The sequence below is a fragment of the Mesoplodon mirus genome (assembly GCF_964341445.2).
Source record: "Mesoplodon mirus genome assembly, chromosome: 7".
Classification (NCBI taxonomy): domain Eukaryota; kingdom Metazoa; phylum Chordata; class Mammalia; order Artiodactyla; family Ziphiidae; genus Mesoplodon; species Mesoplodon mirus.
This window is the reverse complement of record NC_138983.1, coordinates 92,490,793-92,517,486: the sequence shown is the minus strand read 5'-3', so window position 1 is coordinate 92,517,486 and position 26,694 is coordinate 92,490,793. Positions and strand designations below refer to the sequence as shown.

At 43.2% G+C, this 26,694-nt stretch overlaps 1 protein-coding gene and 1 pseudogene across 14 annotated transcripts in view; both read left to right on the top strand.

Annotated features, from left to right (window-relative positions):
* LOC309807661 (uncharacterized protein) overlaps positions 1-26,694 on the top strand; it is a 150,201-nt gene that overhangs the window by 26,811 nt on the left and 96,696 nt on the right. For 10 of the 13 annotated variants that reach the window (XR_014294603.1, XR_014294604.1, XR_014294605.1 and 7 more), the window contains exon 2: positions 13,664-13,728. The exons of 1 other annotated variant lie outside the window; for it this stretch is intronic. Coding sequence is in view for 1 of the 12 variants with exons in the window: in XM_082627493.1 (XP_082483619.1) it covers positions 12,568-12,652; positions 13,664-13,728; positions 25,804-25,830 (177 nt within the window). In the remaining 11 variants the exon portion in view is untranslated. Of the gene's footprint in view, positions 1-12,567; positions 12,653-13,663; positions 13,729-25,803; positions 26,470-26,694 lie in introns of those variants that run through there. 2 more of the 13 variants (XM_082627493.1, XM_082627495.1) reach the window with 2 other exon arrangements.
* On the top strand, positions 1,400-5,375 carry LOC309808056 (3-hydroxyisobutyrate dehydrogenase, mitochondrial-like; annotated as a pseudogene). Its single transcript has 2 exons — positions 1,400-1,411; positions 4,227-5,375. The product of its transcript is annotated as a 3-hydroxyisobutyrate dehydrogenase, mitochondrial-like (transcript).

The window sequence follows — 26,694 nt, the reverse complement described above, 5'->3', positions numbered from 1 at the left end:
CAGTTATAGACAAAGCAAGTAGGACTGGAGAATACACTACAATGGCCAAAATAAGATTTAATGTCATTTCAGCCTAGGGGATTCTTTCTAGGCTTTGAGCATATGATCATTTAAATGCCACCTAAATAGTAAATTTACTTTAATGCTGACAATGTAGAAAAGATATTTTGCTGCAAAAGTATACACAGTAGTAACAAGTGGATTTTGGAAGGAACTAATATTTTGCCTTATACTGATACTACACTATTGCCCTAGACCTAGCAGCAGCCTTTACTCTTTGTTGTTTTCTTCTAAGACTAAAGAGTTTCTTTATTTTCTTCCACCAACAGATCTCAGAGCAATCTGAGTGCACTGGCCAGTTGGGACACAATTATCATTAGAATTCTTGGCTAGAGAAGAAAGCTCCTAATTTAAGAATGGCTTTTTGCCTTCTGAGAGCTCAGAAGAGCAAATTGCAAGCCATCTACATTTATAAAACATGTCTTAGTATGGAAAATTTCAAACATCTACAGAAGTAAAAAGAAAGAAGTAGAAACTTTCATCAATTGTTCTCATCAAATGTCAATTTCAGGCCAATACATTTTCTCTACACCCTCTCTGAATACTACCGCCATAATCCCCAGCAATTTTAAAGCAAATCCCAGATTTCTTTTTCTCAGTGAAAACGTCAGTATACGTATTTCTAAAATGCAAGAACTGCCCTTTTTAAGCTCAACTATGTCATTATCACACATCCGCAAATAATAATAATTCCTTAATATCAACAAATAGCCAGTCAGTTCATGTTTCCTTGATTGTCCTATACATGTATTTTTATTTTAATAACCATTATTTATTTGATTGCTGATCCAAACACAATTTCTTTTAAAGTATAGGTTTAAAAGAACTCAATTTGTTCATTTTTCTTGCAAGTATTTGTCATTGAATTCAAAGCATTCATCCAGTAGGGTTCCCAACTGTCTGGATTATGCTGATTGCATCCCCTTTATGCTTATATATTTATCATGCTCCTTTGGCCCATGTATTTACTGTCAGTTGGTAGATAGATCTAGGGCACTGACATAATTCAGGTGTGATTTTTTGTCAAGTGTACTTCATAGATAATATTGATGAATTCCAAAAGGAACTATAAAGTGTCTGTCTTACTGTGATGTTGCAGCCATTAATGATCAATGTCTAGATCCATTAATTTCTTAAGGGTACCAAATGGTGATAGTCTACTAATTAGATTATTATTCATTTACTAGCTAGAAGATTATTTCATCAACTACTTGGTTGCCCTGAGTTACAGTTTAATTAGGAAAGGAAGAATAAATGTTTCTTTTATTTTATTTACCAGTTTTACAAAAAAAAGAAAAAACAGGAGAGAGAAAGGTTGACTGCAAAGTAGCTTCCAAAGATGACTAATGAGGTATTTTCTTTCTTTGTTGTTGTTTTCAGTGAGGTTGTTATAAATATCGATGCAGAGATTGTCCCCTCTTAGGCTCACGGATCCTGTTCAAGTTGGCTCCTGAGTCCTTTGCACACAACCACAGTAGTCTTTGAAGTCTTCCCAGCTCTCTTGTACGACAAGGTGTAACAGGAACATCTAATTTGTTTCTTATGCTGGATTTGAAATCAGCTATTTCTCCAAGGAGGCATTATCCACTGTGTTTATTCAAACTTGTGTTCCTTCTAGTTTAACCTTCTCTCGAGACATGTTTTTTTTTAAACAAATTACTTACTGAATTTTTTCACCTTTTCAAATCTTGCTATTCTCCAATCACTTCATTTCTGATTTTTTCTAATTTCTTTTATGTTTTTCTTAAAACCAGTTTCTATTCCTTTTAAAATTTCTTTTACTTTTTCCGCAATATCAGGCAATAAATTTCATTTGTTCTGTGGACGTGTCTTTCTGTCACGTTTTCAGGATTTGCTGGAACTTTCTTTTCACCCTCTTTTTTCTTTTTTTTTCTCACTGATTTTCTACAGGATGTGAGTGGAATACTCTTCTGTCACTCCTTTTTAAATGAAATAAGTTTCCACTTTAGGAGGGAATCATAGATCAGAATATAATTTCTAGCTTCAGAACTCCAGGGCTCACTATCTTCTATTATTTTCACAACATAATTTTTAAAAATGACCTTAAAATTTCTCAAATCTTCCTCCTCGGCCCTCCTCTGCCCATTTACCCAGGGCTCCTCTTTCTTGTCCTTGTTGAGTATGGGGGTTTGTTCTGGAATGGTGCTTTGGTTTGATAGGTGTCAAGGTTTCACAGACCCCAGAACACTTGGCATCCTCAGAACATTTCAAAGTTCTTGCACTCAGCTGCAAAGTGGAGCCTGCAACCCGGTTTCTGTCGCTGTTCTCAGTGAGTTTTTCAATCTCAGTGAGTTCTTGAACCATAGTAACCTTTGGCTCTCCTGAAAGAGAGAGAGAGTCCTTCCCTTGTCTTCCTCCCACACACCTTGGGATACACATATGTAGGTCTTTTTCCTGTTGTTGATTTGTTCCTACCTGGCTATATGTTGCAGTTAATGTGGACACCTTGTTGTAGATGTTGCCTGTGGGTTTTTGATCTTGCTATTCTAGATGCTTTTCTTTCTTCTTTGTGGGGGTGGGGGCTTGTGTATTTAGGGGAGGGGTGGCATATTCAGGGATAAAAATCTTCTCTGTAGCCACCATCATTTCCCCAGAATCCTCTGCCATTAATATTTAAAAGAAAATCATAGGAATCATTATCCGGATCCTTAGGATAATCATTACATTGTATCTGTCTTTTTTCCAGGCTTCAAGCTGCCTGTGGCTTCCCACGTTAGTATACTGACATGACTGGGCAATGCCTAATTTGACAGGTTCTTTCTGTACTACCTTCCTCCTAATCATGACAGCCTTGTACGCTATATGTAGTCTTCTTTACTGATAGGGAATTTAGAAAATACAGGAAGCCATGGGTTTAATAGCTGAAAGTGGAATTAATGTATTATTTTTCTCAGGTAAAATATCATAAGACTCCTTAGGCCCAAGTTGTAAAATGAAATCACAAATTTCCTGGAATCATTTTGCAAACGTGAATGCCCACATAAAGTACACTAGGACTTGAATCCAAGGAATAACACATTTTTAGAGCCTCCAGATTTATAAACTTAGTACAATTCTGCATTACTTCTTAAGGCAACTGAAGAAAATAATTTTGTGATCAAATAAATATTGATTTTATTAACATAGTTATTTTAAAAGTTTATAAAGCTTTTAAAAAATGTTAAGGCTCTGTCAGCCTCATCAGTTGTTATTTCTTTTCTAGAATCTTGGATAAAGGAACAGTCGTTTGAGGGGAAACATGGTATAAAATGGGAAGATAATCTAACAGTGAAGATAGTTATATCTCTTCCTGTGTGATGAACTACTCCTAAGCTTGGTGGTTTGAAACAGCAGGCACTTTATCTCCTCACAATTTGTGAATCAGCAGAATGGGCTGGGATCCCCTGGGTGGATCTATCTTGCTTTCACCTGAGGTGACTACTGAGGCTGCCATCATCTGGTTGCTGGACTGGGGCTGGTTGCTTTCACATGTCTGGCCATTGATGCTGGCTGTGGCCTGGGCCTATTCTCCACTAGGTTAGCCAGGCTTCCTAACATGTCAGGTTTCCATGAGGACAAGCCCTAAAGCACGAGTACTCTCCAAGCTTCAGCTCTTGATATGCCATTGGGCCAAAGCAAGTCATGTGACCAAACCCAGGTCAAGGTGGAACAAAACTACACAGGGTGAGAAAACGGGGGGGAGGGGCATTTTCACTGGGGGTCAGTAGTCTAACAAACTGCTGCAATAACTATATAAAGAAAAGCCCCCCGGAGGACAACTGGCAAAAAATAAATGTGTGCGGGGTGGGGTGGGGGTTTGGCATGCGGGGGCAAAGGCAGTAAACAGGGACTACCAAAATCTGAAGATTCTGGAATTTTTGGAAAATCCACTGGGATTAAAGGAGTTACACAACCACGTTCTGACACCAGAAGAAAGGTCCCAGTTGAGCATCAGGGAAGTCTAGCGCTCTTCCTCCATCGCATCAATTTCCACATTTCTTTGACTCAGCATATTTGTAGAATGAATCATGACTTTCTATAAATTTTTAGTTCAGTTTTTCAAAGAAATAGTGACCTCGCTTCTATCTGCTGTGCCACAAAAATGCCGTCGAAAAAAATTCCTTCTGTTAAATCGCTCACTAGGTGAAATTGTATGTGTAACCTAGTACCAAAGAGGTATTAAGAATCGCCACAGCCGAGCCGGCCCTCCGCACCACGCACCCTATAGCAGCCAGTGGGTGAGCCGGGAGTCGAGGAGGTCACCGTGGGAAGGAGGGGCGCGGGCAACGTGTCAGCCTCCTTCCGTCTCCGTGGAGCCACCTCCTGCCTCTGGTACAGGGAGTCGTCCACAGCAGCCGTCGGTGGCCAGCCTTGCAGCGCTGTGTTCTAGGTCAGTAGCTTCCAAGACTCCAGTTGGATTCATTGGAGTAGGCAACGTGGGGAATCCAATGGCAAAAGAGCTCTTGAAACATGGCTAGTCACTCACTATTGCTGATGTGTTCCCTGATGCATGCAAAGAGCTGCTAGATGCAAGTGGACCCGGTAGTGTCTTCTGCAGCGGATGTAGCCGAAAAAGGTGACAGAATTATTACAGTGCATCAATGCGCTAGAAGCTTATACTGAAGCAAATGGAATTCAAAAAAAAGTGAAGAAAGACTATTAATAGATTCCAGTACTGTTGACCCTATGGTTTTGAGAGAATTGGCCAAAGAAGTTGAGAAAATGGGAGCAGTTTTCTCGGATGCCCCTGTTTCTGGTGGTGTGGGAACAGCTCGGTCTGGCAAGCTCACATTTAGGACGGGAGGGGTTGAGCTGCTGTGGTGCATGGGCTCCCATGTGGTGCATTGTAGAGCTGTTGGGACTGGCCAGGCTTCGTAGATCTGCAAACACTTGCTGTTAGGTATTAGTAGGATTGGAACTGCTGAAGCTATGAATCTGGGACTCAGGTTAGGGCTTGACCCAAAACTCTTGGCTAAAATCCTAAATACGAGCTTAGGACGATGTTGGTCAAGTGACACTTAAAATCCTGTACCTGGGGTGATGGATGGAGTTCACCTGGCTAATTACTATCAGGGTGGATTTGGAGCAACACTCATGGCTAAGGATCTGGGATTAGCATGAGGCTCTGCTACCAGCACGAAGAGCCCAATCCTTCTGGGCAGTCAAGCCCATCAGATCTGCAGGGATGTTGTGCGTGAAGGGCTACTCTAAAAAAGACTTCTCATTCGTGGTCCAGTTTTTGCAAGAGGAGGAGACATTCTGAGTTTGCCCTCTGGCTGTGAACACTGAAACATTGAAACCAAACTGTGTCTTGGAGCCCCTTATGGCTCACTCCACAGGAAAATGGGCTTAATCAAGGTCAACTGTCTGCTTTTGAGTGTCTAGGTCAGGGGTCCCCAACCCCTTGGCCTCGGACGGGTACCAGTCCACAGCCTCTTAGGAACTGGTCTGCACAGCAGGAGGTGAGTCGCAAGCAAGCCAGCTATAAGCTTCATCTGCCGCTCCCTATGGCTCACATTACCGCCTGAACCCCACACACCCCGCCTCCCCTCCCTGGAAAAATTTGCTTCCAGGAAACCGGTCCCTGGTTCCAAAAAGGTTAGGGACCTCTGGTCTAGGTCACAATAGATCCTGGGATTTGTCACCCATTTTAAACTGCTTATTCTTTTTATCTATTTAACAAACATCATCTGTAATTTTTTTTTCTGCAAGCCACTGATGGTAACTGCTAGCTAGCTAGCTGATTGGCCTTTTTCAAAAGTTTGATTCCTGAGCATCTTCAGCTAAAACGCTGCCTACTTCACTCAGGATATTATTTACTCCACTTTACAAAGAAAACTAAAATTGTTTTCAACAGGATAAAATCTATCCTCGAGGAAAGAAAAGAAACTGGTGTGAGAAAAGGTATTAGAGAAAGGGGAAGTATAGTGAATTACTACCTGTGTGCCTCAGAAAATTTGTCCTGTTATCCCAGTGGTGATATTCTTGCATTGAGATTACTGGTTTATTTTCTAGGAGTTGTTAAAGCAAGAGAACTCCTTGCTGCACGTTATGTAATTTGGACTCTTACAATTATCTTGGTGTGCCCCTCTTGTAACAACTTCCCATACTCAGCAAACTGTTTTTTTCATATTTTTGCTTCCTTGTACATTTTTACTGCATATTTTTTACTTCAAAAGAATGACATCTTTAGAACTGTTTCAGAGCCAGCGATGATACGTGCTTTAGATAATTATTACACTATGCTAAATATAACCATATTCTTTTGAATTGAAATAAATTTCTATGCTGATAAAAAAAGAGAGGCACATTTCATTAATGTTTAAATAGTATCCTTCCTCCTCTAAAACTTAAAATAGGATTCAGTCTGATTCCTAAAGGGTTATTTTCTTCAACAACAAGAGCTGACTTAGGCCATTTCTTGGCAGTGGAATCTGAGCGTAGAGGTCTCTGTCTCACTGCCCTTTGATTCTCACTCACGGTATCCTGGGTGAATGTAATGGATGGATGTGCCCTTATGACTTAGCCCACTGCTACTGCTCCTGATGAGGGTTAGTGGTGTGGGCCACTTTAAATCTTGCCCAGCAAAGTGCTGACATCTGGGGTTTCCTATCAAGTTTACCAGATATTCCACAGTAATTTCATAATTTACACAACATAAAAACACTGATCTTGAGCTTAGGAAAGCATTTCATTTAAACAGATACAGAACACTACTCTACAAAATGGTTTAAAATTTTTGAGCAATTACATTAAATAAACTCTAATATAAATTAATCTAATACAAGTAAAGTAATAGTTGCAAAGCTACTGGTCGCTTCAGAAGCGGTGGCTACGGATAACTTCAAAGTTGTTTCCTCAGTGCGTTAAGAGGCGAAACTATTTGCTGTCAACTTCTTCTTGGGGAAGCTTTTTTCCTTAGTTTGATGCTGATTCGCGTTATGAATGTATAGGAACCATTACTGGTTCTTCCTTTCCATACTCAGTGCACCATTATACTTCTATCCTCTTAAGATCTGGGTATCTGTTACTGCTACTGTTGGCTGGAGCCTGGCAGGAGGAAAGCTATCAAGAAAAAAGGTCAACAAGTGTTCAAGAGTTTTAGCATACTACTGAGACTTTTTATCTACCATAATCATAAGAAATAATAATTAAAATTACAGCCTGGTCAGTGAGACCTTGAGTAAATTGTGGAAGCATCCATGTTTCCTACAGTTTCAGGGGATGGATATTTCCTGTTATTAACTCTATATCCTCTTCAACTGGAACAGAGAGACCTTTCTCTGTTGAAGCAGTTTTGTCTTTTTCCTGGGCATTTTCAGTTTTCTCTTATGAGAGACTTGTAAAGCTTACATACACAGACTTACACATACATGTATAAAGCAAAGAAGGGATAGAGTAGTCTTGAGAGGACACTGTTTTGTAGCAGGCACACAAGACAGAGGTAATACTCCCTGATTGCATTTGCCTCCCTAGCCCCATCTCCTTTGTGGAAAGCATCAGCATTCTGAGTGGTCTCTGCACCCCACTAACTGGACGGAACACTGCATTGGCATTCTTAGGGAGCACTGATGGTCCCTCCGGAAACTGGTTAGAGCTTGTGCAGCCACAGTGCACAGGAAAGAATCAAATATACTTCATATAACATGCTTACTCTGTTTTGCTTAATTAGCACTTACTCCCTGTAAAAGGCTGATTTCTGCTTTGACAGGGAGTAATCGAACTCTGTATTCACCCAAACCATAAAATTAAAGTTAACATACCTCAGCTTTTCATCCTACTGGAAGAAATGTATGAAATCTAAAGTTATTTTTTAATTGCTGCTGTTTAGAATGCCTGAGGCCCATTTGCTGAACTTGTTAAAGAGCAGTGTTAATGAGGGTATTTTTCGTTTCTTTTCCGACCACAGCATGAATTCTCAGCCCAAAGTGTGCCCTGTTTCCCACAATAGAGACGGGGAAAAGTGAGAGTCTCTCACCACAAAGCATGAGACAACTACAAATACTTTTCTCCCAGAGTTAACATTGATGACAGTCTTTGTGGAAAAGGACTTCCTCTTTTTGCGGGAATACAGTAGAAATGCAAGTCATATTCTCCATAATTTCACTACTGGAAAAATAATTTCATAGTCCGTATATATATACGTGTATATATATATATATATATATATATATATATATATACACACACACACATATATATATATTTTTTTTTTTTTTTTTTTTTTTGCGGTACGCGTGCCTGTCACTGCTGTGGCACTTCCTGTTGCAGAGCACAGGCTCCGCACGCGCAGGCTCAGCGGCCCTGGCTCACGGGCCCAGCCGCTCCGTGGCATGTGGGATATTCCTGGACTGGGGCACGAACCCGTGTCCCCTGCATCGGCAGGCAGACTGTCAACCACTGCGTCACCAGGGCAGCCCCATAGTCCATATTTTTTATTGGTCTTCTTAAAAACATATACAGTGTTTACAATAAGGAGTAAAAGAGAAGATTTTCAATGCGATATTTCAAGGAGCATTTTGTAAAGGCGGGATCCAGTCCCAACTTTGGAAAATTAACACACACCTATGAGATCAAAGAGTCACCTGCAAAAAATTTGATTATGTTTTTCTTTCATACTAGTTTCCTAAAGGTGCATTGTTACTTCTTGGTAATGTAATAGTCAGAAATGACTATATGGTGGCCATTTGAGGAAGAAGTAGCTCTTACATAAGTGTCTAGTGACCTTATCTCTTTTGATACAATACCTCTTGGTTTCAGAGGCTTGCACAGATTTCCTCTAAATGAATAAACTTAGTAAGATGTTTCTAACTATCAATTAATCTAAAAGTAGATTTAGAAATCTACTTCTGAAGCAGTTTTGTTAAGCAATTATTGGTCAGTTCTCTTTCTGATTGGTACTTCTTTCTGCAAAACAAATCCCTGTACTTAGAACAATGAATACCACCATCCCTGGCTCCTTGATTATTACACAGTGATGTTTCTTGAGAAAAAAGCTTACCCTTTTTTGGGGGAAACTTCAGTCCATGAAGTAAAACTTCATTAAAACTAGATCTGCTTCTAATGCCAGTGTGATGCAGATCAGTATCCCCTTTCTTTTGACTTTCCAGGCTGTGTGAAGAGAATGGTATGGTTTGGTTTAGGAAGGGTTGTAGCTTAAGAGGATTGCATTATGTTTCTGTGTCACTTTGGGGGGTTTTATTTCAATATTATATCCTGTTCTGTAAAAACACCATAGTCATTCTCTTACTTATTATTAAATAATTAAACGCTGCCCTTTGTTTACTTTCCCCTTGTGATCAGAAGACTCCTCTCCACTCTAGGCCTTGATCTGAGTTCCAATTCATCAGCTTGTAGTAGCTACACTTCTGGTTTCTTTTTTTTTTTTTTTTTTTTGCTGTACGCGGGCCTCTCACTGTTGAGGCCTCTCCCGTTGCGGAGCACAGGCTCTGGACGTGCAGGCTCAGCGGCCATGGCTCACGTGCCTTGCCGCTCCACGGCATGTGGGATCTTCCCGGACCGGGGCACGAACCCGTGTCCCCTGCACCGGCAGGTGGACTCTCAACCACTGCGCCACCAGGGAAGCCCTACACTTCTGGTTTCTGAAGTCAGACAGATATGGGTCCCATTTCTGTCTTCATCAGTTATAATTTATTCTCTGATATATGCATACCAGAGCTGGCAGTGACAAACATTTTGCTTCTCCTTACAGGGTTCTGTGCATTTTAATAGAGGATCACAATATTTTAAGTAGAGCTGGGATGGGGTGGAAAGAAAGAGCAGGAAAACATGCTTTTAGGAAGGTCTGAAATACAAATCACATGGAGGTAACTGCTTGAGAGAAAACCACCCCTACCTGAGTATTGTCAATAAAGTAGCACAGGGAGGCAAACGAATCAATTGTTCACTAAAAATGTTTTTCTTTAGAAGAATAAAATTCACAAGAAAGCCTCATTGCAAATAAAATATATTTGTTTTCCTAAAGGAAGATATTTGAAAAGTCGTAGTAAATACCTGCTTTGACCTTCTGTGTCCCTAGTGTTCTATCTCCACTAAGTTTTATGAACACTACATAGAGGAGGAGCCTGAGTCTCAAAGACCATAAGTAAGAGATGGATTCCAGAGCCTTTGCAAGGTCCATTATGCCCCATGACTTCCCATTGCTTGTGCTGTTCATCCAGATAGGTGCTTAGGATACCAGAATGAATACATCTCTTTCGAGAGGTTTTTAACAGACATTAGATACTAAACAAGTACAACACCTAACAAATAGAACAGAATGCTTTATTTAAAGCAGAAACAGAATAAATGCTCACCTAGTATCGTTTAAATCCCCTTTAAATTATTTTTTGAATGAACATGTTTATATTTGAGGGTATTTTCTTATTTTTTCCTAGTTCCCTTTACTTGCACCTCCTTTCTTTTTCTCTTTTCCCAACTGAAACATTTATGGTTTCAAAAGTAATTACTTCTTGAAGAAAGTTTTCGTGTATACTAAGTGCTACCTAATGGAAGCCATAAGCATAGAGTCTGCTAGCATTTAGAGTGGTATAATACATAGCCAGGTTGAATCAAGTGGGAGAGAAGGTTAATCATTCTTTTAAACTGGCAGTGTTGCCGGAGGTGGATTAATATGCTTTTTGAATCTCTTATGTGCTGTAGGTCTCCTTGATCACAATCACTAGGTTAATGGTTGAGGTTTTGAATTAGAGGTGTCTCCTGGGCTCAGCTGGGCCAAGTCCCTTCATCTCTCTGGCCATATTAGGTGATAGTTTTCTCATTTCAATACACGATCTATGTTAGAGGGAGTGTTGACTATACCAGACTTTCAACGTGGGCACCCAGAAAGTGGAAGAATCTCTCTATTGGTGATTAATCATAACTCTTTTCATTGTGAATATAGTCCTTCCCTTAGGTAAGGCAGGAACACCATGAAAAATAGAAAGTTCTTGGGTGTCTGTGGAAGCTGGAGTGCTCTCGACCTGTCAGCTCACTGGCAGAGCAGGCTTCGTCCGGACACTAGAGAACAAAATGTGAAATTGGCACCAGCCAGCCTCTCCATTGCACAGGATATCCCTATTTAAATTTGACAACCAGGATATTTTACAATTTGAAATTCTTGTCATCTGGTTTTCTTTAGTTTTTTCTTTGGGTTGAAAAGACTGAGAAGCTTGTTAAAAAATCTGGAATTCTGATGGTGAGGCTTAACCAGATGTATTGAGTCATCAATCAGCAAACATTGACCAACGCTTACCATTCCCCCAGTTACTATACTAAGGACCCAGACACGTCTCAGATAGTGGCCTTGCTCATTCACTGTATTTACAGTACTTTTTTCTAAATGTAACCAGAGCTCAGGTAAAGACAAGACATTGATTTGAGTCTGAAGTAAACAAAGCTGACTGGTCTGATCCCTTCAGTTTCCAGAATTATTTTGTTTCAGGTAGTAATTTTCCCAGACCAATAGAACAAAGTTCTATCGTCTATTTATTTAATATTTTATCACAATAGTCCTTGCCCCTTTGACCTCTAGTGAGGAAACTTGCATAAGAAACTGAAATATGCTTAGGTTCTATGGGTAAGTGCAGATAATGATATGAATGAAATTGAAAATGAAAGCCAAAGGTGGAAAAGGCAGTTCTGAATAGTTGAAGTAAGACAGAGGTATTTGAAAAATCAAGTAGAAAAGATACCATAAGGAATGGAGAGCTTTTGGAAGTTTTCTAATAGGTGAGGGGTTGGTACATCTTTTTTTTTTTTTTTTTTTTCTTAATAACATGTCTGGCAGTTGTATGCCAGAGAAAGTTATAAGGGGGTTGACTATATGCATGAAGTCCAGTGAGAACACTGTTTCTGTAGGCCACTGACGATGTTCTGAGTGTACATTCTATAGTACTAGAAATTAAGTTAGGAAACAAAGGGTAATCTGATGTCATTTTAAATGAAATTTCACAAATGATTAGAGCTAAAAGGTGTCTTTTTTCACTCAGCCAACACGTTGAGCACGTACTGTGGGGCAAGCACTGTGCTTATGGGTAAGAGATAAAAGAAAAAATAAAGGCCAGAGGAACTCAAAAGAGAGTGTGAGAGTTGCATGAACAACTCATTACAATCGAATAGGGATAGGCTATTAAATAAATAGATCATAAAAATATAAATTTGTAAAACAGAACTTGGAGTCAGTAACCCTTCTAGGGGATATTAGAATGCCAACAATGAGGGGGTCTTGGAATTAGGTTTTGAACATCAGTAGGAATGTTCCACGTGGAGAGAAGGTCAGGGGCATACCAGGCAGAAGGAACATCCTGGACTTGAGAACCAACACAATATATTTAAGTGACTGTAAATAAGATTCTTTTTGACTAGAGCGTAGGGTATAAGTTGCCAAATGGTAGAAAATAGAGTATAAAAGTTAGGCTGGAATGAAAGTATAAAGTGTCATAATTCTTATGATGAAAGATAGGTGTTTTCTACAAAATGGGTTACTTATAAATATTTTAAAAATAGAGACCCCGAGAGAGGAGCGTGCCCGAGGAGCAGCCCCCGGACCGGAGCCTCGGGAGCGCGGGGCCGGTGAGCGAGTCCCGACGGGGTAGGTGTTGCGTTTGCAGGCCTGTAGTTGGTTGTGGAGCCTGCGGCCCTTGGAGAGCAGGGCTTGGGGTAGCCCGCCCCGGGCCCCGCGGTAGAGCCACCTGGAGGGTTTGACCGCTTCCCGGAGGTGGAGGGGCCGGGCTGGAGGACAGGGCTGGCTGCTCCGGATGGGGCTCCCCTGGGACTTGTGAGCTCCGGGTGTCCTGGGGGAGCAGGGTCCACAGGCTCGGCAGGGACGTGCCGCGTCTTCCCCTCCGTCCAACCCCGATCCTCCACCTCCTCCTCGTCCTCCCCCTCCTGTCGCCGTCTGGGCATCTTGCACGTGTGTCTCGAGGCGCGTCAGCACCTTGGTTGTCTAATGTAAGCGTCCGCCGCCCCCCTGGGTTGTGCCCTGTGGAGTCGCCCAGTGTAATCGGTGCAGGACGAGTCTGCAGGGCTGCTGTCCTGCTGCCTCGGGTGAGGAAGGAAGCGATGGGGCCTGAGGAGGGAGATGACTTGTCCTAGATCCTCACCGGGTGTGCACGTGGGGTCGCTCACAGGACTCCAAACTCCTAGGGCAGGCGTTCTGTCCACTTAAAGTCAGTTTTAATAAAAGATGTTTTTGAGCGTCACACTTAAGTTTGTAAAGTTTGTACAAATCATTGCAAGACTGAAACGCACCTGAGTGTGTCCCTTTATTCTGGGTATCCTGTGGATGTTCTGATCTAAGTTGTTAACAGACTGAGAAGAGATAAACTATAAGCGTTTTTTAATTTCATATTTAATGATGGAGGTTTATTTTAATAGGATTCAATGTACACTCGCTACGGAAAAATAAAGTATCCCCTCAGGTACCACAGCCACGTGGGAGCTACAGACCTGAGGGTGGTTGCTCCCTCCTTATTCTCACAGGCCCTTCTGAAGGTGAAAGGACGGGTCTCCCACAGGTGTCTCTTGTGGAGCGCGGGGCGGGTGCTCGTGCACCCCGAGCCGCTTCAGTCGTAGCTTCACTGCCTGCGTTTTCCTTCTCCAGGTCCGCCTCCACTGTCACAGTCCTGCACGTTGTTCCAAGAGCAGCGGAAAATGAATCAGCCTCTGGTGAGTTTTGCTGTTTACGTATTTACCTGCTGCTGTTCTTTTGTGATAACACCTTGGGAGGCGAATAGTTCAAAAGTTAAAATGGGAAAGTAGGAGTAGGTAAAAGATGTGGTTAGACAAAGCGTAGAGGAGCAGGTCAGCACCAAGTGTTTCTGGCAAGTTCTACGTGTAGATCCCAGGATCCTCTTAGAGCCACAGTACAAGCCTCGTGTTCTTGACATTTGTGGCAAAACACCATCCCTTGCTCGACTTACATGGTCCTGCCAAAGCACTTTTGTTCTCGAGCGTTAAAAGGTTTCCTTGAGGATCCCGCTGTAGGCCGCGAGCCTTCCTGAGAGACAGCCCCTAACGTGTTGACATTGGTGCCTTCCTTGTGCTTCCTGTAAGCCGAGAGCGTGCTGTCCAGGGAGCACTCAGTGCATATAACTTGTCTGTTCAGTAGAACACCGTTGTCACATAGGTACATTGTTTTCAGTGCTCAGTCGAGGGATGCAATGAGGATCATCTGGAAGAACAGCCTTGTCACCCTTCCAGTAAATTGAGCTCTTTGTCTCTTACAATCTCAGAGGGTCGCGTTACACACCATGCAGTGAGGTCTCTGGCAAAGATTCTTGTTTCCCAGCTGAATTGTATCGTGCAGCCTGCGGTCTTGGTTCTGCCCCTCCATGGAACCTGATCCGGTTGAGGTGACCTGGCATCCAGCATACAAAGCAGTGGAGATTTGCCAGTCGTCACCTCAGACCACTGTCGCCTTGCCATCTGCAGAGTCTGCTCTGTTGGTTTCTGTGACAGATCTCTCCTTGCTGTCTTCCTGACTGATTCTTTCTTCCGCCCTCTTTGTGTGTTGTCTTTTCACCCTTGGTTCATGACTCTTCAACCCGTCTGATCTCACCCTCTGGTGCTTTTCACCTCCAACTCTGTCAGTTCTCCCACCTGGACCAGATAGATGCCTCTGTCCAGCCACTTGCCAGCATCTCTATGGAGTTTGTCCAAAGGGCACCTCGGATTACTAGATCCAGTAGATCCAGAAATGGTTATTTACAGCTCCCCTGCCCCTTGCCTTGTCCTGTTGTCCCTGGCGGCTCATCGTTGCATCATCCAGCCTGTCACCTGCCCAGAAAAATGAGTTCATTCTAAAGGCCTTCTCCATCCTCTGTTACCACGTTGTAGTGTGAGGCTTGTTAATGTTGTCTTCTAAATGGTTTTTATTCGTTCTCCTTCATCCCATACTTGCTACCATTAAAACAGCTTATCTGTTCATTTCTGTAGTTACAGAAACTTTTCTTCTGTGCCGCTCCCTCTTTCCTCCAGCAGCTCAATTGTATTCTCCACGCTGAGTATTTCTCCTAAAATATTAATCACAGCGTTTTGTCTGCATGTGGGAAGCACTTTAGAGGTTCCCTGGGTGACTGGACAAACGAGGTTGCCGTTCCGCGGAGCCATTAACCATCGAGCCCAGCACTGGGGGGAGGTCGTAGCTCGCCGATGATGCGTTTGGATGGATCTGTGGGGTAAAATCCTGATCGGAGAGGCTTAGGAGAGAGGAGTGGGAGAACTGGGTTTGTTCTGGTCCCAACTTTTTCAAGACATTTTGCTGTGACGGGGAAAATAGAAACTGGACAGTAGCTGGGGTAGGAGCTGAGGTCCGGGGAGGATGTTGTGTTGTGTTGTGTTGTGTTGTGATGGGAGAAATAACAGTGGGAATGATCCAGTAGATGCGTGTGGGGGAGGGGAGAGCTGTTGCCCGTGGTCCTGGTGGGGCGGGGATAGCAGAGCTGGGTTGCAGGTGGGGAAGCCCTCCGATGGCTTCTCTGTTCTCAGGGAAGCAGCTCCTCAGCTGAGGGTGAGGGTGAGGTTGGGGGTTTGAGGGGAGAGCAGAGCTCTGGGGCCCAGCTCCGTCGTGACCATCAGCACACAGTGCGTCCAGCTGGGAAGACTGCACTTGCCTCCCTGCCTGAAAAGCCATCTCCTTTCTTAAATGTGGGAGTAATTACTCTCTGGGGAGCCTGTGTAATTACATGGGTGCTTCTCAGCTCCAAGCGAATTGAGTGCCAGTTCTGGCCACGGACATTTTCTTCTCTGCTGATGGAAGGGTCCCCAGAGGAAGTGTCCTGCTTGCCTGGCTCTTGGCCTCGAGGACCCTTCACACCATCTAGTGTTGTGTCTTTTATCTTTGACATAAGCATCAAATGTCTTCAGTTTCTGCATGTGATCTTAAGACGCAATTCCCTGCTTCCAGGAGCTTCTGTTCTCCTCGGGAAAGGCACTTCACAGACGTAATTACAGGAGAGGACGGGAATCCTGCCCGTCGATACGTAGGGAACTCCAGAGTGCTGACAAAGCAGAGCCTGCTTTTATTTATTTATTTATTTATTCATTCATTCTAATTTTTTATTTGTTTACTATTTAACTTATTCAGTTTCAGCTGCGTTGGGTCTCTGTTGCTGCGCGCGGGCTTTGTTCTCTAGTTGCGGCGAGCGGGCGCTACTCTTCGTGGCGGTGTGTGGGCTTCTCATTGCGGTGGCTTCTCTTATTGTGGAGCATGGCTTCTAGGCATGTGGGCTTCAGTAGTTGCGGGTCACGGGCTCAGTAGTTGTGGCATGCAGGCTCTAGAGCGCAGGCTCAGTAGTTGTGGTGCACGGGCTTAGTTGCTCTGCAGCATGTGGCATCTTCCCGGACCAGTGTTAGAACCCGTGTGCCCACCATTGGCAGGCGGATTCTTAACCAGTGTGCCACCAGGGAAGTCCGAGAGCCTGGTTTGAAATGCATTGTCAGAGCACGTGGCTCAGTGACTCGGGGAAGGGGGACGGCCCTGAAGTGACCAGGACTTGGGTAGCTGCAGAGGTTGGCGAGGCTCTCAGAGCAGCGTGAGGTGGACTGGATGAGGCTCCTGAGGTGCTGGTAAGGACCTCCTTCCTTAGGATGTGGGCCTCCCGTCAGGAAGAGCGGGACGTGAAGGCAGGCAGACCCTGAGTTTGACTGAAGAGCCTCCCCTCTGTGCTGGTTTTGGTTTCTTCCTGTGGAGAAACTGAAACCTTGTAATTGGGACAGTGAGTCATCTGCTCAAAAGATGTCATGTGTAGAGACTGTGGACGGCATGAAACGCGGGGTGGGGTGCGGTGGGTCAAGTCAGGGGGACTCTGGGCTCCAGCGCGATGCCCGACAGGAAGGGGCGAGGCCGCGGCGTGTTCCCGCTCATCCTAGGCCCCGGTAAGCAGTATGGACGTTCCCTTGGGGTTTTTCTGAATCGTGAATGAGGTTGAGAGTATTTTCACGTGCTTAGAAGCCGTTTCTTCTTTTTAATTGGTAGACAGTCTTTAGAGCAGTTTTAGGGTTATAGGAGAACCAGAATCGAGCAGACCGCACTTTCCTATACCCGTCCCTCTGGGTTCCCTCCCTTGGTAACATCTCTGGCCTGTGTGGCGCGTCATCTCAGTGATGGCTTGGCACTGACACCTAATTCTCCCCTGGAGTCTGTAGTTTATATCAAGGCTCACTCTCTGTGTCCTACTGTTCAGGTTTGGACAGGTGTGATGACCTGCAGCCACCACTGCAGTGCCACCCAGAACCATTTCACTGCCCGAAACATCCTTGGAGGCCACCTGTTCACCCGCCCAGTGCCCCCAAGCCCCCGACAGCTGCTGGTCTTGTTACTGTCTGTGTATTTTTGCCCTTTCGAGAATGTCACGTAGTTGGAGTCCTTCATTCTGTGGTCTTTTCAGACTGGTGTCTTTCTGTTTTTCAATGAAGGGCCTGTTCATGTCCACTGCCCGTCTTCCTGCCCCAATACTGTCTTGTTTTGTTTTGTTTTGTTTTCCTTGTCTTATTGGCTTTCAGAGTCATCTTAAATGTTTCCAAATTTTTCCAGTTGGGGTCCTGTTAGTAAACATTGTTTTCCAAGGTTTATTGTCATTTTCCTGTATTTTCCCGCATTGCTATATAATTCATTACTTTTTTTTACTTTGAGAGGTTGAATACCATGCATTTCAAAAGTTTCTCAAAATCAGCACATTTGTGTGGATAAGATTCCTAGTTGAAGAGCGCCCTCCTTGTTCAGTACTGGGGTGCAGCTTCTTTGCGGGGGGAGGAATGCATCGGTCTCATGGTTCCCTTTCTGTTGGGTCTCAGTTCCCCTTTCTGGTTCTGGGCACTGCATCAGCCACTCTCCTGGGATAGGCCAGGCAGGTGGGGTCCTCACTTCCTGGCTCCAGAAGTTGTGTGTGTGTGAGAACACCTTTGTTTTTCCCTGAGGAGCAAGAGGACTCTCTTGGTTGGGGAGCGGCGTCCTAGGACTGCGGCCCTTGGGCCCCCACTGTTCTGTGTCATTTGGGCCCCAGCCATGCGTGGGAGGTCTCTGACACAGGGACGCAGCTGTTAAAGTCCTCTTGGGGTTGTGTCATTTACAATCCTCTGAGGAATACTCCTTTTCTTTAATGAAATTCCAGTGCTTAAGCTTTCTAGCCACTCATGAAAGGAATCTCAGAAAGGAAAGGAGACCGGTCCTCTCTGCCCCCAAGCAGGGGAGTGAGCCGACACTGTTAACCTAACAGTGAGAAAGTGGCTTGTGGGAAATGTGTAACCAGTTCTGAGTTCTGTGATTACAAGGCTGTCTGTGGAATCTTACTGTACCAAGGGGTCTTTTAAGACACATACATCATGGGTTGTTCCCTTGTGTTTTGTGTTACTTTCTGCTGTATAACAAAGTGAATCAGTTGTATGTATACCTGTATCCCCATATCCCCTCCATCTTGCGTCTCCCTCCCACCCTCCCTTTCCCACCCCTCTAGGTGGATACAGAGCACTGAGCTGATCTCCCTGTGCTATGCGGCTGCTTCCCACTAGCTATCGGTTTTACATTTGGTAGTGTACATGTGTCCATGCCACTGTCTCGCTTCGTCCCAGCTTACCCTTCCCCCTCCCCGTGTCCTCAAGTGAATTCTCTATGTCTGCGTCTTTATTCCTGTCCTGCCACTAGGTTCATCAGAACCACTTTTTTTTTCCTTTGGTTTCCATCTCGCTTCGTCCCAGCTTACCCTTCCCCCTCCCCGTGTCCTCAAGTGCATTCTCTACGTCTGCATCTTTATTCCTGTCCTGCCACTAGGTTCATCAGAACCACTTTTTTTCCTTTGGATTCCATAAATATGTGTTAGCATACGGTATTTGTTTATCTCTTTCTGAGTTACTTCAGTCTGTTTCACAGACTCTAGGTCCATCCACCTCACTACAAATCGTTCAATTTCGTTTGTTTTTATGGCTCAGTCAAATTCCGTGGTATATATGTGCCCCATCTTCTTTATCCATTCGTCTGTCAGTGGACGCTTAAGTTGCTTCCATGTCCTGGCTATTGTAAATAGTGCTGCAGCGAACATTGTGGTACGTGTCTCTTTTTGAATTATGGACTTCTCAGCGTATATGCCCAGGAGTGGCATTGCTGGATCATATGGTAGTTCTATTGTTAGTTGGGTTTTTTTGGTATAAATTTATGTATTTTTATCTATTCATTATTTTTGGCTGTGTTGGGTCTTTGTTGCTGTACGCGGGCTTTCTCTAATTGCAGCGAGCAGGTGCTTCAGTGTTGTGGTGCGCGGGCTTCTCATTGCGGTGGCTTCTCTTGTTGTGGAGCGCGGGCTCTAGGCATGTGGGCTTCAGTAGTTATGGCATGCGGGCTCAGTGGGTGTGTCTCGCGGGCTCTAGAGTGCAGACTCAGTAGTTGTGGCACACGGGCTTAGTTGCCCTGCGGCATGTGGGATCTTCCCGGACCAGGGCTCGAACCCATGTCCCATGCATTGGGAGGAGGATTGTTAAACACTGCACCACCAGGGAAGCCCTATTTTCAGTTTTTTAAGGAACCTCCATACTGTTCTCCGTAGCGGCTGTATCAATGTACATTCCCACCAACAGTGCAGGGGGAGGGTTCCCTTTTCTCCACACCCTCTCCAGCATTTATTGTTTGTAGATTTTTTGGTGATGGCCATGCTGAGTGGTGTGAGCTGATACCTCACCGTAGTTGTGATTTGCCTTTCTCTAATGGTTAGTGTCATTGAGCATCCTTTCATGTGTTTGTTGGCAATCTTATATCTTCTTTGGAGAAATGTCCATTTAGGTCTTGTGTCCACTTTTGGATTGAGTTGTTTGTTTTTTTGATATTGAGCTGCGTGAGCCGCTTGCATATTTTGGAGATTAATCCTTTGTCAGTTGCTTCATTTACAACTATTTTCTCCCACTCTGAGAGTTGTTTTTTTGTCTTGTTTATGGTTTCCTTTCCTGTGGAAAAGCTTTTAAGTTTGAATAGGTCCCATTTGTTTATTTTTGTTTTTAATTCCATTTCTCTAAGAGGTGGGTCAAAAAGGATCTTGCTGTGATTTATGTCATAGAGTGTTCTGCCTGTGTTTTCCTCTATGAGTTAGACAGTGTCTGGCCTTACCTTTAGGTCTTCAATCCATTTTGAGTTTATTTTTGTGTATGGTGTTAGGTAGTGTTCTCATTTCATTCTTTCACAGGTAGCTGTCCAGTTTTCCCAGCGCCACTTATTGAAGAGGCTGTCTTTTCTCCATTGTATATTCTTGCCTCCTTCATCAAAGCTAAGGTGACCATATGTGCGTGGGCTTATCTCTGGGCTTTCTATCCTGTTCCATTGATCTATATTTCTCTTCCCCAAAGTATATTTCAATAAAGGTATGTACATTGTTTGTTTAGACACAAGGCTGTCGCACACTTAACAGACTACAGGATAGTGTAAACAGAAGCTTTTCATGCACGGGTACACCAGAAATTTCATGTGACTCGCTTTATGGCGGTATTGGCTTCATTGCAGTGTTCTGGAACTGAAGCTGCAGTGTCTCTGAGCTGGGCCTGTATACTCAGAAATGGGATTGCTGGATCATATGGAAATTTTATTTAAAAGATTTTGAGAAAACTCCATACTGTTTTCCACAGTGCCTGCACAATGTTACATTCCTGCGTACAATATGCAAGGGTTACGATTTCTCTACCACCTTGACAACTCTCATCTTTAAAAAAAAAAAAATTGTAGGCATTCTAACAGATGTGAGGTAGTATCTCATGATGATTTTGATTTGCATTTCCCAGATGATTAGTGACGTTGAGCACCTTTTCATGTACCTGGTGCTGTGTTACGTCTTTCTAACGCACATACACACACACAGAGGGATAGAAGGAACCTTTTGGAAGTGATGAGTATATTACCGTGATGGTGGTGATGGTATCACAGGTGTGTGCATATGTCCAAACTCATCAAGTTATATACATTAAACATGGGCTAGATTTTGTATATCAGTTCTACGTAAATAAAGCTGTAAAAGCCCAGCAACAAGTGGTGTATTTCATGAGCCAGTGAAGCCCAGGTACATCTTGTCTCCTCTCCCAGGGGTGAACCCAAGCAGCCTTTGAACTTGGCTCACTTTCTGTTTCTTTAGTTTCCCCTTCTATTACTTTTGTGTTTCTCCTTTGTTTTCAGATTCCAGCGAAGTGGTTCCCCATTGGTGGCAGCAGTGGTTCTGAGTTTGGCTCTGTCGTTTGAAGACTTGATGGTCTCTAAAGGGATGAAGTTTCTACAGAACTAATCTCAGTTAGGTGAGAGGTAACAGAGGATCTAGTTTGTTAGTCTTTTCTTAGTCTTTTCTGTTTGTCTATTTGTCTACTTTGACAAGCTCAAATCAATGAAGAATCTCTTGCCCAATGGGATGAGAACGGCTCTTTAATATCTAGACTGGTGAGTGTTTATTCCTGACCCAAGTCTAAGACTTAAAACTGCAGGTAAAAGTTCCATTTCTCTGTATGTCTGTGTGTCTGTAATTCAAAGAGGTCTTTACCTCTGACAGTGCGAGTATGTAATGTTTTCCTACTTCTGGATCTATTAAAGTAGATTGTAGAGTCTGTTAAATTAAAGGGTTTCTGTCCTGATTGGCTTACAAAGATACAAATGTGCTTATAAAAATTATATATCCCTAAAATTCTCAGAGAGAAAGGAATTAGAACTTCTAATACTTTAAATGTGCTAGAAAAATATTCTTATTGAAATCAAGTCAGGGAATTCCCCAGCGGTCCAGTGGTTAGGACTCGGTGCTTTCACTGCCAGGGTCCAGGTTCAGTCCCTGGTCAGGAACCTAAGATCCAGCAAGCCCCTCGGTGCAGCCAAAAAAAAAAAAAAAAATCAACTCAGAAATTTAAAGACTTCAAGTTTACATAATTTAGGTAAATCTTTGACACATGAAGCTAGTTTAATATTTTTGGTTTAATAAAAAGTTATTCGTATCTTATTTATCAGTATTAGGCATACATTTAAAACAATTCTACTTGGGTGTGTTCTTCCTAAATTTATATAGGTGTGCCCATCAACTAAGCTCATATTACTTCTACTTAATGTTTAAGGTTATGAAAAATGTAAGTTTGTGTTTAACCACATTTCGTTTTTATTCTGACAGACTTTCTTTCAACAGTAACTATGTTTTCTACTGTGTTAGCTTGTCGATAAATTCCCAGATCTTCAGTTTACGTAAACCCTTGAACTGATACTAAATTGTGTTACTTATTGGATAATCATTGGATACCGAGGTCATTTGTAAGCAAGACAGAAACCTGAGGCATTGATTACTAAGCATAATCTCAAGTTATATGCTCTTGCTGCATATGTTTACTTGTTACCTAGAGGCTCTGTCTGTGGGTGTGTTAATGAATGTGTTTGTCTCTGCCACTTGAATAAGTTGTGTAAGGGATGTTTGTGGCTGTGTAAAGTTGTGTTATGTGTGTTCATGAGCTCTGCTAGCCTGAAATGCTGATGTGTGATGGGCAGTTGTCGATCATTCACTCCTAGTTTTCTTTGTGAAATGGAAGTAACTTTGGTTCCAAGTTAGTATTAATATACTATGAATGAGACTTGACCCATAGTGATGTTATCGGCTGGAACAGAACTCAGGTTCAGCTGCTCATCGCTCAGAAGTCAGTGTTCCAGAGACAAAGGTTGGTGGAAGAAGAAAGATGCTTTATTCAGGAAGCTGGCAACCTGGGAAGATGGTGGGCTAGTGTCCCCAATACCATCTCCCAGTTGCCAATGAGAGGGAAAAGGGGTTGATAGGGAACAGACGGGAAGTCTCTGGGCTGTGCCGGTGGGGGCTCCGTGCAGAGTAGCACAGTCAGCTCTGACCATCCTCTTGAAATTGGTCATGCAGCGGTGTGGTCAGTGTCATGTTGATTGTTTCAGGCACAGTTAATCTTCAATTCCAGTGTTGGTTTGTTCCCATTTCCTTGAGGCCAGTTCCTGGAATTGTGTAAGCCATCGGTTCAGGTCTGCTCAAGATGGAGCAGCTTGTGTCATAGCTCCAGTCTGGTCATCATACAGTTAGCTTTCTCCTCTTGTAGTGGTTTTAGTATCTGCAAAACAAGTTAGGAATGTGTGTCTGACACTGTTACTTATGTCCTTCGGGAGGAACTAAAGATTCTGTGACTGCTGTTGTCCTAATCAGTAACTGCTTGAACCTGTTCTTTGGTGACTCAGGGGAGGCCTGGGAGACTGCAGCTATTTTACAAACAAGAGGCAGGGGACATGGAAGGGCCCTGCATGGTCCTGCTTGGTTCCAGCAACCGAGAGGTACAACTTTGTATGCAAGATAATGCGATGTAGTTTTGTTTATTAACAGGAACAAAAATAGTTTGGTCCTAAAGTAAAATGACTGATTGTTCCAGCACCGGAAAGAGGATAGTGAAGGACACAACCTGAATGAGTATAGAAAGTTGTAGGAGACGGGTAGAAAGGGAATTTTATTTGTCTGAGCCGAAGGCAGCTCAGTTTTGATGTTTATTCCAGAGATTTTCAAAAAAGAGCTTATGGTTCTCTTAGTAGCAAATATTATATTGATGCAAAGCTGGAGTTTGGTTTTCTCTCTGTACAAATGATAAATTTTTTTCATGGAGTATTGGTCTCTTTAATAAGTGGTTGGAAAAGTTGTTCTCTAAATCTGCCTAAACAGCAGAGATTCTGTATCTCACTGGAAGAGGTTTCTGCACCTAGTTCTGAATTCATCCGGCCTTATTATTTTTTTGAAAATGAATGCACAGGGACTTCCCTGGTGGCTCCTTGGTGAAGAATCCGCCCGCCAGTGCAGGGCACACTGGTTCAAGCCCTGGTCCGGGAAGGTCCCACGTGCTTTTAGAAACTAGAGCACGGAAAGACTAAGGTCATGTGAAATTTGAAACGCTAAATATTGTCATAGTGTTAAGCAGTTTGAAGATTGTTGGAAGAAATTATTTGTCATTCATTCAAGCAATAAACATTTGATGAATACTTGCAAAACATAAAAAACCTCTAGAGCCCGTGAGCCACAACTACTGGAATCGACGTGCCTAGATCCCATGCTCCGGAACAAGAGAAGCCACCGCATGGAGACGCCGACGCACCGCAATGAAGAGTCGCCCCCTCTCCACTGCAACTAGAGAAAGCCCACGTGCAACAAGGAAGACCCAACGCAGACAAAAATAAATAAATATATAAATAAATGTATTGGGGGAAAAAAAGAAAGAAAATAAATGCACAACAAAATTTCTGCATTTCTGAGAAAGTTAAGCTTCCTTAAAACTGTGTTCCTTTTGGTCTGGTTTTTTTTTTTTTTAAAGTCTACTGTCAGGAACTCCCTGGCACTTCAGCGGTTAGGATTCTGTGCTTCCACTGCTAGAGGCCTGTTTTCGATCCCTGATCAGGGCACTAAGATCCTGCAAGCTGCGTGGCGAGGCCGAAAAAACAGCCAAGACAAAATAATCATCTCTTGGCTGTTAAACAAAGTCAAGGACCTTTAGTTCCTCCTCAAGGGCTATTGGGTAATATTCTGAGCCACGTCCTTGGAGCTGTTTGGCAGAGACTGAAACCCCCAGCAGGTGGAAGAAGTTAACTGCATGTTGCCCACAAGCACGTAGACCCCAGACCAGTTGGAACCAGAAGGCTGATGATGTTGAGTCCCCGTTACCTCACCACTGACCAATCAGAAGAATGACCGTGAGCTGATCACGCACCCTGTAACCCTCTCTTCAACATGTAACCCCTTTCTCTTTTCCCTGTATAGTCCTCAAGCAAAACTTCAGGAGGGGAGAGTTGGTTCTTCGGGACATGAGTCCACCTCTCTTCTGGACTGCCGGCTTCCTCAATAAAGCTATCTTTCCTTTTACCCAAGAGTTGTCTCTCAGTATTGGAGTCCTGAATGATGCAAGACCTGCCTTATCTTCTGTAGTTTTCTCTACATGAAAAATAATTGAGGACTATTTTTCAGAGTTAAGAAATGTGGTTGGATAATCACAACGCCATTAAGCAACACCTCGTTGGACAGCAAAGAGGCGAAGCCGACTGCTAATGACCACACACATCCTGACTGTGAGAAGACTTTCATCTTTATTGTAGTTCCCCAAAAGCTGCATCGCACGGTACTCTTGAACAATCTAAAATAACATACAAACATGCTGAGGCAAGTTAAAAAATTAGGACTGAATTCCCACAATTCAATAATGAGAACTAAAAAAATACAAATTTATGCTTACAAGAATTGGGAGGAAATACCCACTATGCTATAAGTAGAATGGAAATATGATGTAATAGATAAAATCAACAATCTCTCTTGAAAATGTGAGTAAAATTGTATATATGTGTAAATATACAACAGCTACAGTTCTCATCACAAAAGTTTGTAGTAATAAGATGTTTCAAAATGAAGACTATTTCAAAACTATTTAAAATAAATATATAGATATAAAATATAAAAATACAATAATTTTATAGGTGACATTTTCAAAATAAGCCAGTGAAACTTAAGTCATGAGTCATGACCCTGTGGCTGTAATTATATATATATATTTTTTTTTCTAATTATATATTTTAATGTTATTCCCTCCTATTCTGAGCCGCTACACTCCACCTTCAAATGCTTCTAGACTGGGGCAAACAAGTGTATAAAAAATGGGACCTCCAATGTTCGTCTCAGGGGAGATGGAAATGAAATGATCTGAAAATTGAGGTGGTGCCTTCCAAAAGGGTGGAATCTGAATAAACCCTGTTTTCTTATTGTCCTGCCACAGACTCCTAGAAGCACACCCCGCTCCTAGGAGTATAACACGAAAACTGGCCTCCGCTCATTCTAGAAGATGCTGGCTTCTTCTCGCTGATCTGCACAAGAGGCTTCTCCCTTCCTTCTTCACGGCTGTCGTCAGTGTCCGGATTGACCTCTTGTTGAACATCCTCATCTCTCCTGGGCTCTGTGATCTGGAAGTAAGAGAAGGAGCAAGGATGTCAGATTTCAAAGTGGCAACTGTCCAGATATAAAGGTTTTCACATTCTTAGTCAATTCTAACCAGAATTGAGACTCATTTATGACTGGAGTTTTATCTCAAATTCTCCATTCTGAACCCCAGTCCTGAACCATTCATTGTTTTCAAGTGCGATTCTTGGACTTTGGTGACCCTGACTCCAAAAACTACTGAATGCACCCAAGGTCAGGCCCAGTAATCTGCTTTATAGCCCAGACTCCAGGTGATTCTGCTCAGGGAGCTGGCATTTGGAGAATGCTGCTTTAGTCTTAACTCACCTTGGTCCTTTGGCACCACTTAAATTCTGAACTTGGAAGCACACTACAGACATCACTGACAAGTCAACATCGTGGACCAGGAGACCTGAGGCCGGATCCCTAACCCTAACCCTGCATCCTAATGTCTATGTTATTATTAAGTTTTCATTTATTTACTTATTTTCTTTCTTTTATTTTTGGCTGCATTGGGTCTCTGTTGCTGTGTGTGGGCTTTCTCTAGTTGTGGTGAGCGAGGACTACTCTCCGTTGCTTCTCCTGACGGCTTCTCTTGTTGCGGAGCACGGGCTCTAGGCGCACAGGCTGAGTAGTTGCGGCTTGCGGGCTCTAGAACGCAGGCTCAGTAGTTGTGGCTCGTGGGCTCTAGAGCGCAGGCGCAGTAGTTGTG